The sequence below is a fragment of the Anguilla rostrata genome, chromosome 6 (genome assembly GCF_018555375.3).
Source record: "Anguilla rostrata isolate EN2019 chromosome 6, ASM1855537v3, whole genome shotgun sequence".
Classification (NCBI taxonomy): domain Eukaryota; kingdom Metazoa; phylum Chordata; class Actinopteri; order Anguilliformes; family Anguillidae; genus Anguilla; species Anguilla rostrata.
The window spans coordinates 57,384,545-57,401,393 of record NC_057938.1 but is presented as its reverse complement, the minus strand read 5'-3'; the positions used below and the strand labels follow the sequence as shown (position 1 = coordinate 57,401,393).

General features: G+C 41.1%; 1 protein-coding gene and 1 long non-coding RNA gene across 3 annotated transcripts in view; one reads left to right on the top strand and one right to left on the bottom strand.

Moving 5' to 3' along the window:
* Positions 1–4,082: 4,082 nt before the first annotated feature.
* The window catches only part of LOC135257776 (uncharacterized), a 25,026-nt gene continuing 12,259 nt past the window's right edge, over positions 4,083–16,849 (bottom strand). The window contains exon 2 of the long non-coding RNA XR_010330742.1: positions 4,083–4,727. This is a non-coding gene — a long non-coding RNA (uncharacterized LOC135257776). The remainder of the gene's footprint in view (positions 4,728–16,849) is intronic.
* tfap2d (transcription factor AP-2 delta (activating enhancer binding protein 2 delta)) overlaps positions 11,638–16,849 on the top strand; it is a 15,356-nt gene continuing 10,144 nt past the window's right edge. The window contains exons 1-3 of one of the 2 annotated variants that reach the window (XM_064340886.1): positions 11,638–11,807; positions 12,543–12,755; positions 14,768–14,828. In XM_064340886.1, the coding sequence (XP_064196956.1) occupies positions 11,769–11,807; positions 12,543–12,755; positions 14,768–14,828 (313 nt within the window). In that variant the 5' untranslated portion in view covers positions 11,638–11,768. Of the gene's footprint in view, positions 11,808–12,542; positions 13,041–14,767; positions 14,829–16,849 lie in introns of both variants that reach the window. The other variant, XM_064340885.1, reaches the window with a different exon arrangement.

The following is a 16,849-nucleotide window of genomic DNA, read 5'->3' as shown; positions in this document are numbered from 1 at the left end:
TGCCTCTGACAGGACTAATTGCATTTGAAATCACCAGTGTTGTTGGTCCCTGGACATGTAGCCGTCCTGTTCTGCCTCTGCTCTGCCCCCTGGGCAAGTGGACGCTTCAAGAGCGACCATTTCATTTTCTTGTTCTTTACTGATACGGTACCATGCGAAGCCTGACCTATCAGAATACACACTGAGCTCTCCTCAAAACACACTGAGCTCTCCTCAAAACACACTGATATCTCCACCAAACACACTGAGCTCACATCCAAACACACTGATATCTCCACCAAACACACTGAGCTCACATCCAAACACACTGAGCTCACATCCAAACACACTGATATCTCCACCAAACACACTGAGCTCACATCCAAACACACTGAGCTCATATCCAAACACACTGAGCTCATATCCAAACACACTGAGCTCACATCCAAACACACTGAGCTCATATCCAAACACACTGATATCTCCACCAAACACACTGGCTCACATCCAAACACAGAGTCATATCAACACACTGAGCTCCCACAACACACTGAGCTCATATCCAAACACACTGAGCTCATATCCAAACACACTGAGCTCATATCCAAACACACTGAGCTCACATCCAAACACACTGAGCTCATATCCAAACACACTGATATCTCCACCAAACACACTGAGCTCACATCCAAACACACTGAACTCATATCCAAACACACTGAGCTCGCCACCAAAAACACTGAGCTCATATCCAAACACACTGAGCTCGCCACCGAAAACACTGAGCTCATATCCAAACACACTGAGCTCATATCTAAACACACTGAGCTCTCCTCAAAACACAATGAGCTCATATCCAAACACACTGATATCTCCACCAAACACACTGAGCTCACATCCAAACACACTGAGCTCATATCCAAACACACTGATATCTCCACCAAACACACTGAGCTCATATCCAAACACACTGAGTTCTCCACCAAACACACTGAGCTCACATCCAAACACACTGAGCTCACATCCAAACACACTGAGCTCGCCACCAAACACACTGAGCTCACATCCAAACACACTGAGCTCATATCCAAACACACTGATATCTCCACCAAACACACTGAGCTCATATCCAAACACACTGAGTTCTCCACCAAACACACTGAGCTCACATCCAAACACACTGAGCTCACATCCAAACACACTGAGTTCTCCACCAAACACACTGAGCTCACATCCAAACACACTGAGCTCACATCCAAACACACTGAGCTCGCCACCGAAAACACTGAGCTCATATCCAAACACACTGATATCTCCACCAAACACACAGAGCTCATATCCAAACACACTGAGTTCTCCACCAAACACACTGAGCCCTCCACCATGCACACTGATCTCTTCCCCTGTCTAATTTCCTGCTTCAGCTGTGTTCCATGAACACAGAGCCCTTTATTTAGGGAGCTGTGCCTGCTGGACAGGCTGATGACATCACACCGCACGTGGAGCTGTCCTATAGTCCCTAACAGGACGGCTTCCACCGGGCACTCAGCTCTATCAGTTCAGGACATTTAAAACTCCCATAATGGTTGATGAGTATCAATTAATCTTATTTAAATTCATCTCTTTATCTGACAGAGTTGCAATGAAATTAGTAAAAAGTGTTTATGCCTGGGAAGCTTTGTATCAGTTTAACTTGAGTGGTGGATTTACATGTGAGGCTCACTTAAGGGATTGCATTAGTGGGTCAAATGATTGGCCCAAACCAACTCTAAATCTAAACCTCACCCCGAAAGCTAGCCGGCTGGAGCTGCTTTCATGACAGCTTAGCAAGGTCACACCCCCCCCCCCACCCCCCACCCCCTCCCTTCAGGAGTGAAGGTTAGTTTGTGAGCTAGCGGTGAGATTAGTCATTGTTAATGAAATACCTGGTTTGACTTTCAAGTGCCACTTCATTTCTTTGCCTGCACTCTGTCTGGGTTTAGCAGGTCTTTGCAGGGGCTGAGTTAGCTTGCACTGCCACTTACAATTAATTGCCATTCCCAGATGCACCAGAGGGGGTCACTCTTGTGCAGTGAGACAGGTAAAGCTCTACAGACCACAGCCCTCCTTCCCTGGGCGATGCTATGGCTGGCTGTAGTCCAGCCCACATGCACCATAAGCACTTCAGCATTGGTGATATGTAAACCTGTTAAATTATGTGTGACTAGTGAATGCCAGTGTGTGGGCTTGTATGTATCTGTGTGTGTGTGGTGTGTGTGTGCGTGTGCACTTGTCTATCGATCTAACGGGATCACGGAGTTGCTATACATCCACGAAGAGGGGATCCAGAAACCAAGTGGGGATATTTTCTGTTCCCCAATTGGTATGTGTGTCTGTGCATGTGTGTACGTATGTGTGTGCGTGTGTGTGTTGGGGTACTCAACTACACTTCCAGTGCTACACTCAGGGCTCAGACTGAACCAGCTCCTCTAGCAATTCAGCCTCCTCATCCTGTAACACAGTTCAGCCTCCTCATCCTGTAACACAATTCAGCCTTATATTTAGTTGGGGCTGTTTTTATTAATATTATATTTGGAATTAGACGTTGCTGTTGAGTTTTTCAAATGCAAATATGCCACGGTTTCTCTCAAACATACACTGAGCTTAATTTGTGCAAGAAGAACTACTTCTACCAAAGTAAGCTGACCATGTGTGTCCAAGAGAAGTTTCCAGCAGGCAGCCTTGTGCTTGAGCGGTGGTGGTGTGGCGTTGGCGGTTTGGCGGTTGAGCGGTGGTGGTGTGGCGTTGGCGGTTGAGCGGTGGTGGTGTGGCGTTGGCGGTTGAGCGGTGGTGGTGTGGCGTTGGCGGTTTGGCGGTTGAGCGGTGGTGGTGTGGCGTTGGCGGTTTGGCGGTTGAGCGGTGGTGGTGTGGCGTTGGCGGTTTGGCGGTTGAGCGGTGGTGGTGTGGCGTTGGCGGTTTGGCGGTTGAGCGGTGGTGGTGTGGCGTTGGCGGTTGTGCGGTGGTGGTGAGGCGTTGGCGGTTTGGCGGTTGAGCGGTGGTGGTGAGGCGTTGGCGGTTTGGCGGTTGAGCGGTGGTGGTGTGACGTTGCCGGTTGAGCGGTGGTGGTGTGACGTTGGCGGTTGGACGTGTGTGTGGCGTTGGCGTTTGGCGGTTTGAGCGGGTGGTGTGCTTGGCGCTTTTGGCTGATTGAGCTGTGTGGTTGTGGCGTTGGCGGTTGAGCGGTGGTGGTGTGGCGTTGGCGGTTGAGCGGTGGTAGTGTGGCGTTGGCGGTTGAGCGGTGGTAGTGTGGCGTTGGCGGTTTGGCAGTTGAGCGGTGGTGGTGTGACGTTGCCGGTTAGCGGTGGTGGTGTGACGTTGGTGGTTGAGCGGTGGTGGTGTGACGTTGGTGGTTTGGCGGTTGAGCGGTGGTGGTGTGACGTTGGCGGACCGGGACCGTTTGTTGTAGTTTCAGCATAGCAACCTGTTAGCAACTTACTTTATTAAAGCACATAACAGCTTTTCAATTTATGATCGTGATATTAACAGGGTTAATTCATGTCATAGAACAAAACACCCATTAAAATCTCAACCATGAATTTCAAAGCTGTTATGTGGTTTGTGGGTGTTCTTGGCTAATTGCTGCATTAGCCTATATTTGGAAAGAGACGTTGCTCTTGAATGTTTCTAATGTAAATTTTCAGTGCATTGAGTGCCACAGAAACATGGATCCCTTGGGGTCGGCTGTATCCGGGTGAGCTGCAGTGGATATCTAGAAAACTCTTCAAATCTTAGCGAAACTCTGGATGGATAAATAGTACTCTGGGCGACTGGAAACGTACCTTAATTTCATTTTTGGGTGAACCGCCCTTTTAAGCAAGAATTTCAGCTGCTCAGGGATTTGAGGGATTTGAGCCCTTTCTGCAAGACATTTAAGCAAGAATGTCTGTACATTTCTACACGACACATCTGTTTATTAGCACAAATGATTTAATAAAAATCGGTCCTAAACTTTGTCAGCATTTAATACTTGGCTATTGTCACACAATAAAAATTCAAGTGTCCCTCCCCCCCCACAAACATGCATTGTTATTTTGTGACCAGACAAAATGAAAAAGAAAAAAAGATCTGTTAAAGCACCTGTCATTTATTTATAGCCAAAGTTGAGGGCGCATGTGGAATCAATCTTGACCAAAGTGCCATTGTGGTCAAATTGGTTGGATTGATCCAGACTGAATCAGATTAAAATGCTATTAACCATAGCTGCTGATTTAAATTTAAGACAATCTCACTTTCTTCTTGCCCACATAATATTTTACTTCTGCTTGCAACGGGATAAAGGTGTTGGAGAGATTGTACAATGGGAAATTATGGAAATACAAAACTATAAGAGCATATTATCTTAAACGGTCCTTTCGCTCAAGCTCATTTCAGTCATCGCATTATACAACAATAATGACAACTTATTAAAATTTAAAATCATGGAACACCCTTATATCTCTCTATTTTTTAATAATTGTCTTTCTACCCATACAGCATTCACCTGTCGTTATGTCTCCTTGCCATTTATCTGTGTATCTCTGCATGTCGCACTCTTTCTCTGGTTATGTCTGACTCTCTGTCCGTCATTCTGCCTCGTCTGCTCGCGCATTTATCAGATGCACGCGGTTGAACTTCCTGGTTTCCGGTCCAATGGCAGTGATAATAATTCCAGTCTCTCTCTTGTCATTGCCGGTTTCCTTGTCCTCCTGCGCAGTTCTAGCGGATTTCAACTGTTGAAATAATTCCAAAAATAATAAAAAAGTGAGATTTCATAAGTCTTATGAATCACTCTGGAGACTGTCGCCGCGCGGCCATAACTTTTCTATTAGCGCGTGCAGCCGCACACAATTCGGATTTTGACAATTGGTGCGAGTTGCGCAATTTTGTGATTTTAGAAAAAAACAGTTTCTTAGCAAGTTTAGTCATCGTGACATTCTTAATGATTAAATGCAGGACACCCACGGGGATTAAACATGATTTTTTCCAGCAATATGAACACTCTCCAAAATCTATCATAATCTATTGTATCCTACTGCATGGGACGGAGACTTCAGATAGTATTATAGACTTTGTTTTTGAGTTATTCAGGGGCTCAATATCACTACTCAAACAGTTTGATTTGTCTGGTGAATTTCAGTGATTTCAGTAGCCTATATTAAAGCGTTAGAATTGTGAGCTATCTGCACGCGCGTGTCATAAACTCGGGATGTTTTGTACACTATTGGTTCCGACCAGAGGCCCGTAATTGGTGCATAATTTACGAACCAAGCAGTTCTGCTTCTGCTCTGCGGGGTCATATCCAGAAATGAACAAAACAATTGGAAACTGGAATTACTTATACAAGAAAATAAAACGCCACTGCAATTAAGATCATAAAAAGAACAATAAAAACGCTTCTTTACTAGGGAATATTGGACATCTCAACTATTTGGGAACTGGAAAATTATCCGTCGCACATTATTTATGGTTACCACCATGTGAACTCTTGCCCTTGCTGCAAGTCACGGCGAAATAATCTTCATTTCAGTTTTTTATAACTTTCATTTTCTAGAGAGTCTAATTATTGCAAACTAAGAAATTATGATCCATGTCGTAAATGGTAAGTAGCTGAAGTAAACGCCGATGAACACAGCATACAAGTCACAGCCGTGTATTTACTGGCATTATAAGGCTTTCACAAATATGCATTCTTCACAAAAACAGATATAATGGTTATAATGTGGTACAATAACATAACTGCTGCGAGTGCTTTCTCAAAAGACACGACTAGTCTACAAACACGACCTCTTGATATTCTGTCCAACAACTGGGTGAAGTTAATGTACGGCGTGGTAATTAACTAAATAGAAAGAACGGCTTTAAATTCACTAGATCTATGACAACGTTTACATGACTGATAGGAAACAAAACAATGCACAGTTTCCGTTAGTCTGTCTGCAGAACTAACGCGGAGCAGATTGGCTTTTTTAATTATTACAGTGTTTCGCGTCTTTTGTTTTTTCGCTCGCAGCTGGCACGTGTCTGGGTTTGAATGAACATATTAATTTAGCTCTGCTTACTAATGAAACAAATTGGCTCCCAACAAAACCAACGGTTAACGACAAAGTGGTGGGTGCGGAAAAAAATTAAGTCGCTTTGGTAAACATTTATCGACCAATTGAAAAGCTCGTTTCTGAAAGGCGATAGCTTCTAACTTCCACATTAGATCGACATGTTTTCGTTGAAGCTTTATTTTATCATAGTTATGTAAATGTTCTTAAAGTTTACAAATACAGTATTGTGTTAATAGTAAAATCATAAGTTTCAAGGGAAACCATGTTTATCTGGGATACCACAGCAGTAACCTACTTATTCACATATTGTATCATGACTTACGACGCTTCCTATCTTCGTAGATGACAGGCTACGTAATAGGGAATCTACTTTGCCAGGACGCCGAACCAAGAGGACGCGACTCCACAAGCTAGCATCATTTAAATGCACTTTTGACCGCTCCTACTAATTACCACCAGCAATGTCCGTGTCAATTAGTTTGACCCCTTTTAACAAAGGATTCAATTAACGACAGTCAAGTCAGTTGGACAATGAGGTGGAATGGAGTCACTGACATGAACAGGGAAAATACACCTTTATAATGGGGTTCGTCTGACCCCGGCCTGTTAACAACCACTTACTAACCTTCCTCCCAATATTTTTAAAGCCCCGAAGAAAGAACTGTGGCGTAAAAGTTGTGTGTCTGAAACTTCCCGCACAAACAAGTAGCCTAAAAGATCCGTTTAAATGTGTCTGTTTGAATTAGCACGAGGCTATTCTGTTCGGTTTATTCCGCGAGGGCATCCCCTCCTCTGTTTCTGCTGTCAACAACTGCGCGAAATTTTTGCGTCAATGGTCTGAATCAATTGCCGTGGTTTGAGATGTAACCCGAACAAACATATAGGCAACTGTTCCTTTTTGGGTTTTTTTTGTTCCCTGGAATTTTCCAGTAAAGATGCAGAATTATCGGACTTAAGGTTTCGTGTATAATAATGAATTACTTCTTCCACGCAACGTTTTCCACAAAAACACAAACGATGGGGATTAAATCGGGTCCCTTAGGTTAAATAATAGTCTATAACGTGGAGCCTTCCGGTTTAAATGGCATTTGTTCGAAAGGCTTCTCAAGCCATTTAAATATCATTGACCACCTGTTACCAATATTTTTACACCTCAAGTCTTCTCAAATTAATTTACTGCTAATCTTTTAATAAACCAGCCATTAAATTTGAGTGACGCTTTTGCCCGTCCACCCCACTCCTTCCAAACTGTCAAGTAATTCCACAATTAGCATATAAAAAATCAAGTGCAGTTCATTACCGATTTTAAGTAGGTCACAGAATTCAAGTAGGACTGCCTGTATTTCTTAATTGCAGGCTGTTGTCTCGCGGAGAAGAAAAAAACACCTTACATGACAATTGTTTAGCAGAATAATACCCTGTCGTTATACTGGCTTTGGCATTCTTGCTATAAGGTAACGGACTTCTCTCGCCATATGAACAATTACAAGAATGGCTTCAGCAAACCGTTGCTTCCCCCCAGGCATATTTCCTGCCACTCTCCGCGACATGTCACTATACGGGGGATGGAGAGGATGAATGCCTTCGGGAATCACTGGAACTGTAAGACACGATGACAGTTTATGGTTCACTTGTTAAAATCGCTTTCCACCATAACATTTTTCTATTTTCATGCATTTAATCTCTATCATTTCTAAAACTGTAATTTAACAGACGCTACGCCGCAGCTCACAATCCACATGATATACCTCTGAAAGCATCAGGGTTAAAGAGTGTTGAACAGGAATCAGAAGTTCTGCTTCTTCATTTTCTCGTTCCTGACATCTTTTTTTTAAATGATTGCCAGTCATTTTAGCGCGTGGCCATAGTGAATCCCATAATAAACAGCAAGCGGATACTCCTGTACAAAGACGCCTGTCTGTCTCCCAACCACTGAAAGTAGGCTAGACCAATATCACTTAACCAATTCATGTTCTCGAAAATTAGACCTTTTAAAAGATCGCAGATAGGCCGCCATAGATTAATCAATGTTATTAACGTTTTAAAATAAACTCCAGCACTTTTAAATGAAGCTTTTTTTCCTAGTGGGCGGCAGAGTACGCCACTGGCTTTTATGCTGAAATAAAATGAAAATGTTATGAAAATGTCACGTACTTCCACTGAATTGCTTGCCAATAAAATATAGCATTTGGAAGTTGACAAAAAGGGGCCTTCTATAAGACGGAATACTTGACCGTCCAACTTTTAATCTCTTGAGTTTTAGCCAAAGCGCTAAAGAGTTTAGTAACGAAATTGCGTCAGCAAAAACAATTAGTGTTTACAAACGAACATGCAACTGTAATAACTGTATAAACCGCAAGACCACTAACTGATAAGTTTCGTATTGACATAGCTGATGCATGAAAACATCAGTATCAGCAAAAAATTAACATTTTAATCTATTCCTAAACTTCAATTGCGAATATTAGGCTAATGTATAGGCTACATTCGGCTAAACATTCATTAATAATAATAATAATAATAATAATAATAATAATTTTAAAAATAATAATAATAGCAACAACAACAACAATGATACTACTAGCCTACTACTACTACTAATTATTATTATTTATTATTATTATAATAAATAATAATAATAGTATTATTATTATTATTAGTAGTAGGCCTAGTAGTAGTAGTAGTATTGTCTTTATTATTATTATCGTTATAATTATTCCTATTGTTATTTTATGAACAATGATATGTTGTTGCGAAGTCGTTAACATGGCAACCACAAAGCCTTTTAAAAAGCCCTCCAGAATTGCACATCCAAGTGGTTGTTGTCCAAAACCGTAGACAAACCGAACAGATGGGGTTGAAGCCCGACCAGCACTGTGCATATGGCGCTGCAGTCCTGGACGTGAAGGCTACGCCGACCCCGCTTTAAGCTCTATTGAGAGTGTCTACCGTGCAACTGGTACCTCGCCCCGGCATGGTGAGCCTTCTCTTCATAGTCTGCCGGAGAAGCTAATCCCTCACGTGCGACAACTGGGCGTCACTCACCTCGTGCGTTTTTCATCAAGCCCGAGGCGAAGCAATTGGATTATTTCGGTTAAAAAGAAAAACGGTCACGGAAGTCACGGCTTGTAAACTTTTTAAAAATCATTATAAAAAAACACGTAGTGTTGCTGAGTGTGCTAAGTGAATGTGAATCCATGTGCATTTAGGTACAACCTCTGCCCATGACGACTGCTCGCTATCCATAAGCCACTAATAATTTACAACGACATAGGCTATTTAATAACCACCCAAGTTATACTGATTCAAGTGGGCAACCTACATTTTACTAGACAAATATGCTGAATGCTTTAATGCCCTGCAAAGGTGAAACACCATCAGTGGATGTTAGCAAAATCTCCTTTATTCGCTCACACACACGGTGAACCAATTGGATCTATAATCTCTTAGGCTATGGAACATCTTATTAAACGTGAGTGCACGATTCACGCAATCAGAAGTATCACCCGCACTGAATATGCAGTAAATTGGCCCTCTTATTACGCGTTTGAAGTCATACACTGAGGGGCGCGAGTGGATGAATCCAGTTTGACTTGTTGACCACAGCACGCCTTCTTAATATACAGTCTTTTCAAATAGGAACACGTCAACGCGCCGCGTCTGTTTACTTTAAAAACCGGAGTAAATCCTGGCTAACGCGAGACGACCCTCCCCAGAAACTAGAATGCTAGAATGCATGGAGCACAGCGAGCACGCGCTGAATGGATGCGGTGCTATCCGTCCTCAGAAGGCAGGGAAAACGGCCATTTACTGCGCTAATTTGGGTTAATTAATGGGAGTTGAAGCTCTAAACAGCTTTAAAACATGGCTGTCCAAAGCTCGGGTGGAACGGTAGTTTTTCCTCTTTTTTGGTGGTGTTGGTTGGGGTTGGGGGTGGGGGTGGGGGCGCAATACAAGGAGGATATATTTAACAGCTTTCTTGGCCAATCCACTATAAAGACTCAAAATACATTTCAGGCAAGTCATACGAACTCCCCACTCAGATAATTTAACGCCTGGCGGAAATCGTAGTAAACGCTGAAAGCCTCATATTCTGTCTATACAAGGTTCATATTTAAACATTTTTAAGAGGCTTCACTACTTATTGAACATACATACTGATTACACACGCTACGCATTTCCCACCGTGCATTGTTCAAACTTTGCCTATATTCCATTATTATTGTCCAGGGGCCGGTAACGTCAGCTCATTTGACAATAATAATTATTCGTTATGACGGCTTTTACATTTGTAATAAAATGTATCCAGGTAAGTCCCGATTATCGATGTCTAAATGTGTACCTTATAATTACTTTCCGTCAAAATTATCCTGGTGGTCCTCGTTTATGTGGTCTTTACTGGAGACCACGTAGCGTCGGCCTTTTGTTTTAAAACGTACCTCCCAGTTATATGGTCCCGGGCTAATAACGCGAGTAGAAAGTGTGGTGTGATGACCCGCGTGCACGCCTGGATAATCACACTTCGACTTCACACAATGCAGGCAAATTCTAGTCGTGTGCCATTGTCGATCTTCACAAAAGCAAGAGGGCCGGGTGACACGTCTTGTTAACCAGTCTGAAGAGAGACTAATAAACCTTCCAAAGATTAGACTCAATTTTACAGGCACGTTTAATGGCTGCCCGACTTCCCGTGCACGGGGGGCTCAGTGCAGCTCAAACACAGAAATAAAATCAATTAAGTTCACATTCATCAAGATATCCGTTCGTAATTTTACATATTTAATCGAAATGACAATTAAATTCAAAGTCAGAATAGAGATGGCATACCCATTAATCCGAAATGCGGCTACATGTTAATAATCGTCTTAAACTCAAACGTTCCCATCGGTGTCGAGCATTTACTTTAATAAATCCCTTCAAAATATAATCTTCATCCCTACATTTCTTTGATTCTTTCCGTAATTTCGATTTGATATTAAATAAACATCAAGTCTATACAAATGTATGGTAATAGCAGAGGCTACTATTTAATACTTGCAAATATCGTTAAGCATCGATTGTTAAATTGTATTGTATAGATATGTGATTAGCTCAATAAATACAGGCTGGTCTAGATGACATAGGGAAAATAAATCAAACATAAAATTGCGGATATAAAATATAATCAACGGCAAAAATGTTTTACTCTACAAGGAAAAATACTATCGACAACGTACGAAAAGAAACTTACAGTTCTGTCGAAAATCTCCCAAAAATGTAGCCAATAATGTCAGTGTTTTCCGGTGAAGATAAAATGAAACCAAGAACCGGTCTAGGGCAAGAAAAACCCAAACGGCTAAAAAAGAAATGTCCACAAAAAATCATAAAAAATGTTGAAAGAGCGCTTGGTTCCTTATTAGGGGAAGATACAATATTTATTCCTCGTCTCTTGGGATGAAGCGTTTCCATCTATTGTCCTCCCATTTCTCTATGCCGATGCTTAATTTTCAAAACTTCTATATTACCAAGGGACCTACGACATCAGCTAAAGAAATACCCAGCAAGTACAAAATCTGAACCAGGGAGCCGCTTTTGTGCAGAGGGGAAATTCATTTCATCCCGGTTTTCACTGCTCCGAGAGAGGAAACCCTATTTTTCACAATCTACTTTGGATTAAAAAACAAAAGCAAAACATTTATTTTGGTATAGTGCACCAAACCGGGTTATTGGATCGCGAAAATGTCAACAACTTTTCCAGGACTGGTGCACGATGCTGAGGTATTTTAATTCATTTTTATTATTTAACTCACAAAGCCGTTATACTTAATTAAAACATGGTCCTATACTAAACTACAGAAAGGCAGAAAAAAATACGTTATGACATCTGTCACCGAGACTGGCGCTCCGTTCGATTGCCATAACGAAAATTTCAGAATATAGTTCCACAAAGAGTAAATAGCCGAGTGGAGGGGATTAAAACGGCATTATGTGTCACTCAGGTGCTGCGGGGAAAAGCCTCTTGTTATTTTGCACAGGAGCAAATGAGACTTTTACGTGAACCGGTAAGAAAAGAGAAGAAAAACACACAGTGATTAGACATTTTTTATTATTGAATAGAATCGAACGAATCGACACTTACCTGCAATTCAACGAAAATATGTGGTGTTGGGATGCTACTTTAGAAAAAAACCTCCGAGCAACGAAGGCAGAAATACTTGCGTTAAAAAAACACACTTGGTGTCAAATGATAGACATGTAAAAACATTCTTGGGGGCTCGTGCGGATGCACGCGGGGATGTTATGCGCGTGTACCTCCCAGGCTTGCGGGGATGTGACACAGCCATCAGGTACTTTTAAAGCACACTTTGAATTGTGTTTGGAAGGCTGGATATCCAAGGAGTTCATTTTTTAAGCATGTGAAAATTTTGTACGCAAGGCAAACAGACTGTATGCGGATAGCTGCAAGGTATTGTAAATGACATACCTCATATTTTCTTTCTTTTTCCCTTACAGATACGTCACGATGGATCAAACAGCTATCGTTTGATGCAACTCGGATGCCTGGAATCAGTGGCCAACTCGTCTGTCGCTTACTCCTCGTCGTCTCCGCTCACATACCCCGCTACTGGAACCGAGTTCGCGTCCCCTTACTTTTCAACAAACCATCAGTATACGCCGCTGCATCACCAGTCCTTCCACTATGAGTTCCAGCACAGTCACCCGGCGGTAAATCCCGACGCCTACTCCCTGAACTCCCTGCACCACTCTCAGCAGTACTACCAGCAGATCCACCATGGGGAACCCGCCGATTTCATAAACCTCCACAACGCGCGAGCTCTAAAATCCTCGTGCCTGGACGAGCAGAGAAGAGAGTTAGGTTGCCTTGATGCATACCGCCGGCACGATCTTTCGCTAATGAGCCACGGGTCCCAGTATGGTATGCACCCAGACCAGAGACTGCTGCCGGCATCAGGGTTAGGTCTACCGCCACCGGGAGCCGACGATTTACAGGTAAATCAAGGTCCAGTAAAATAAAATAAAATAAATTAAAAATCCAACTGTTTAAGCACATGAACGTGTTCACACAGGCGTTAATAAATCGCGCATAACGAATATACGAATAATGCATTTACCAACACCCAATTTAGCCGCCTCTTTAAAAAAAGTCTACTCAACCTGATTCAGTGGAATTTTGCTCCACCGTAAATTATTATGAATGTTATTGCCAAAAATCGACTGCGGGTTAAAACAGAAAAAAAAACATTATAACGGCAAAATTTAGCTTCATGTTTTCAAATTGATTTTTATTCCTCGCGCAGGCCTAAATAAATGGAAACTACGAATTTGGAATGACGTATAGGACTAGGCGATTCCATCAGGCTATTCTTACCTTATTTTGAATTACATACATTCATCTAAATTTTACATATTCTTTAGGACGTGAAAAGTTAGCATTAATTCACCACCTTGTGCGCGTCTGCTGTGCTTTTCGGTCGCACACTTTGCCTCTTTACTGGTGAAAAGGCTCCGTATTCTCCCTTTTCCCTCTCTAAAAGACGGGATTAACGGATTGGGAATGCCGGGACAAAAGGAAAATCCTCTGCAAAAGAGCACCGTAGTTTATCCAATTTAGGTCTTAATGTCACTCAACTGTTTATTTATGCGACGACATCTGAGAACGTTTGGAGATTAAAGTTTAACAGGGGGAGTAAAAAAAATAAATTTAAAACGTCGATAGCATTAAGATGTATTGTGTTATTTTAATTTATTATACTAGTCTACCAATACTACCTCTGTTACACCACAACATTATAATACTACTACTACTACTAATAATAATAATAATAATAATACTACTAATAATAATACTAATAATAATAATGTTTCCAGGCTACACTGCTATGCGCGCATACGGAATCCCGCGATGGAGGCCTACACATATGTATGCAGACTGCACTCACAGGAGAAAGAGGAACAAACAAAGTCTATTGAAATACAATTTCGTCCTCAGAGAACTGAATAAAGAGTAAAACTGCGCTTCCTCAAGGGCAGCGTGAAGACGGATGAACAGATGCAAGCAGCCTTACGACCAGAGTTGCATCTTTCAGCTCCCTAAAAAGATTTGCCATGCTTAACAAAAGAAGCTGCCCTATCTTTTTTTCCCGTCAGCAGTTTAATTTATGCTTGATCTCCGAGTTTTGTATATTGATTTTATAATCACTTTAGCTGCGGAAAACCGAGAAAAAAATGCATCAGGAGTTTGTTTAAAAAAAAAAAAAAAAACCTCACAAGAACTCTTTAATATGAGTCAGAAATTCGAAAAAATTAGGGAGTCGTTTTTTCACCCATCCATTCAGCTATTCATTCAGTCGTTCATTAATTCTTTGTTGAACTGGATTTGCCATGAGCTATGCCGACTCAGATTTACTGCGACCTGGCAGCGGCCTAATGAAATGATTATCTCCAGCCTCTTAAACTTAATGAAGACTGGGATTAGAGGACACCGTTAATATCACGAAATACAAACACAAAATGAGATTATACAGATAACCTCGATAACGGCCATAATTACACAAATTACCCACAGTAACAGGTGACTTCCACACGATATAAACACCATAGCACAACTACAGGTTACATACAGGCTGTTCACTGAGTTTTATTGAATTATTTTTGTTTCTTTTCGTTAAGAAATTATGTGTAAATATAACAGCTCGATGTGTGTCCTGTTTTGGTAGAGTTCGGTGGAAGCGCAGTGCGGACTGGTATTAAACGGGCAAGGTGGCGTGATTCGAAGAGGTAAGATACACATTTTTTAAATTATATTTTTACAATGCATTTTCCCTATTCGAGTAGCTTATGAATTCTGTTACTTGTTAGAAAAATAATTAATTTTGTGGTATCGAAAAAAGCATAAGAAAAAATATATAAGAAAACAAAAAAAAAAACGTGAGCACTGTAAACACAAACATAAATCACAAATTGATTAAGAATGTATTCCCTTCGAGTACATTTAATACGCTAGGCGTTTCGCCGCTGTAACCTCGCGGTTAATAGGTTAGCGGCCTAAGTTTGAAGGCATACCCGTTCATTTTCCTCCGCAGCGTTTTGAGTATTGGCTAACAGCGTTTCTGTGCATGCTTTGGCGATCTGATGCGATTGGTGAAAAAATACAATGAATGTTGTCGACCGCCCCACCCCCGAGAAGCATGTCACTCACAACAGACTCCGTGAATCATACACTTGACCCAATTGCCTCACCAATTTATGAACTTACTTACCAATATAATTTGAAGATAGACGGCAGCCATGTGCAGCATGGGCCTCGAGCCTCCAATGTGAGAAGTGTGCATTATCATAACAACAACGACAGAAATTATGATTATTAAATAATAACAATAATAGCCTAATAATAATAATAATACGTTACATATAAACAGTGCTGCCGATGCTGATTAAATTTAACAGCCCACAAATTATTTTTTAAAGAAAAAAATACTTTGGTTTTGTAAATTGCAAAAAAAGTGTAATTCTGAATCTTGGTCAACCTAGTAATGATGATGAGGATGCCTTCGATGATGATGATGATAATAATACTAATAATAATAATAACAACAACAATAATACTAATAATAATAATAGCCGTACACTTTTTTCTTTTGTTGTTTCCCCATTATTATTATTAAAGGCTTAATGCTAATGGTGAAGACTAATAAATAGCCTATAAAACGCACAGAAATAATGTTGGAGATTCTGTAATTAGAGAGACTATAAATAGTGATTTTAGATTGTGCAAATATAGATATAAATATACTGCAAATATAGATATAAATATACTGCAGGCCTTTTGCTTAAATACTCAGAGCTGCGTAGGCGTGTCGATTGTACTGAAAACAAATACTTAATACTTTACACTGGTAATGGAAAACGGCTATTTTATAATAGCGTGGGTGTGAAATTGAACATATTGCTATAAAACATATCCGCATGTCTTTTGAAAAACCCCAGCGTTTCATTATTCTACAAGTAATACTTCTCGTATTATGCAGGCGGTATACCTGTGCATTTCAACAATAGCAAAAAAGGATATATATATATATATATATATATATATATATGATTCCTGCAAACGGGTTCATATCCTAACGCTACACACACATGTGTAGTTTTACATAAAACAGGGTGCGTCTTGGGTTTTCAATTTTTAATAAACCACGTCTAGGTGTTGTGCTTTCTTTTGGATGGATGCTGAGATCCCATCGCTATCACTTTCAGTTAATGGTGTGCAGGATTTAGCCCGGAGCCCCACTGTTCTAACCATCAGAACCAATAATCTTTGCTTTACCGTGTGCTCCCGTATCGATAGCTTCTCTAGCCTCCGGCACCTGCTTTGATATGTTAATATTTCTCGGTCCCTAATTCAGCAGAGATCATATTAATGTTGTTCATACAGACTGGAGCTTTGCCTTCGTTGAATATTCAGATAACCTTTTTCAAAAGAAATCACTCAAGAAACGAGGATCCTGCTTAGAAAAGTCGTCTGTGTTTTTAATCATTAGATATCCCTCTCAGGTTTTTGGAATTTGATCAAGCTTACGTGTTGTCTTTAGTGAATTAGCTGGCGCTTCCACGGCTCGTTCAGGCCAGTACTGTACACAAGCAGTTCCGTTTTTTTTCTTTTTTGTTTCCTGTGTAGCGTGGCGGTCGCACCACGAATATTATTGTGGCATTAGAAAGAGCAGGAAATGACATTTGGCCCGTGCCTTTTTTTTCTCTTTTACATTTTCGTGGCAAACTCCGAAAAAAGCACTTGATTCGCT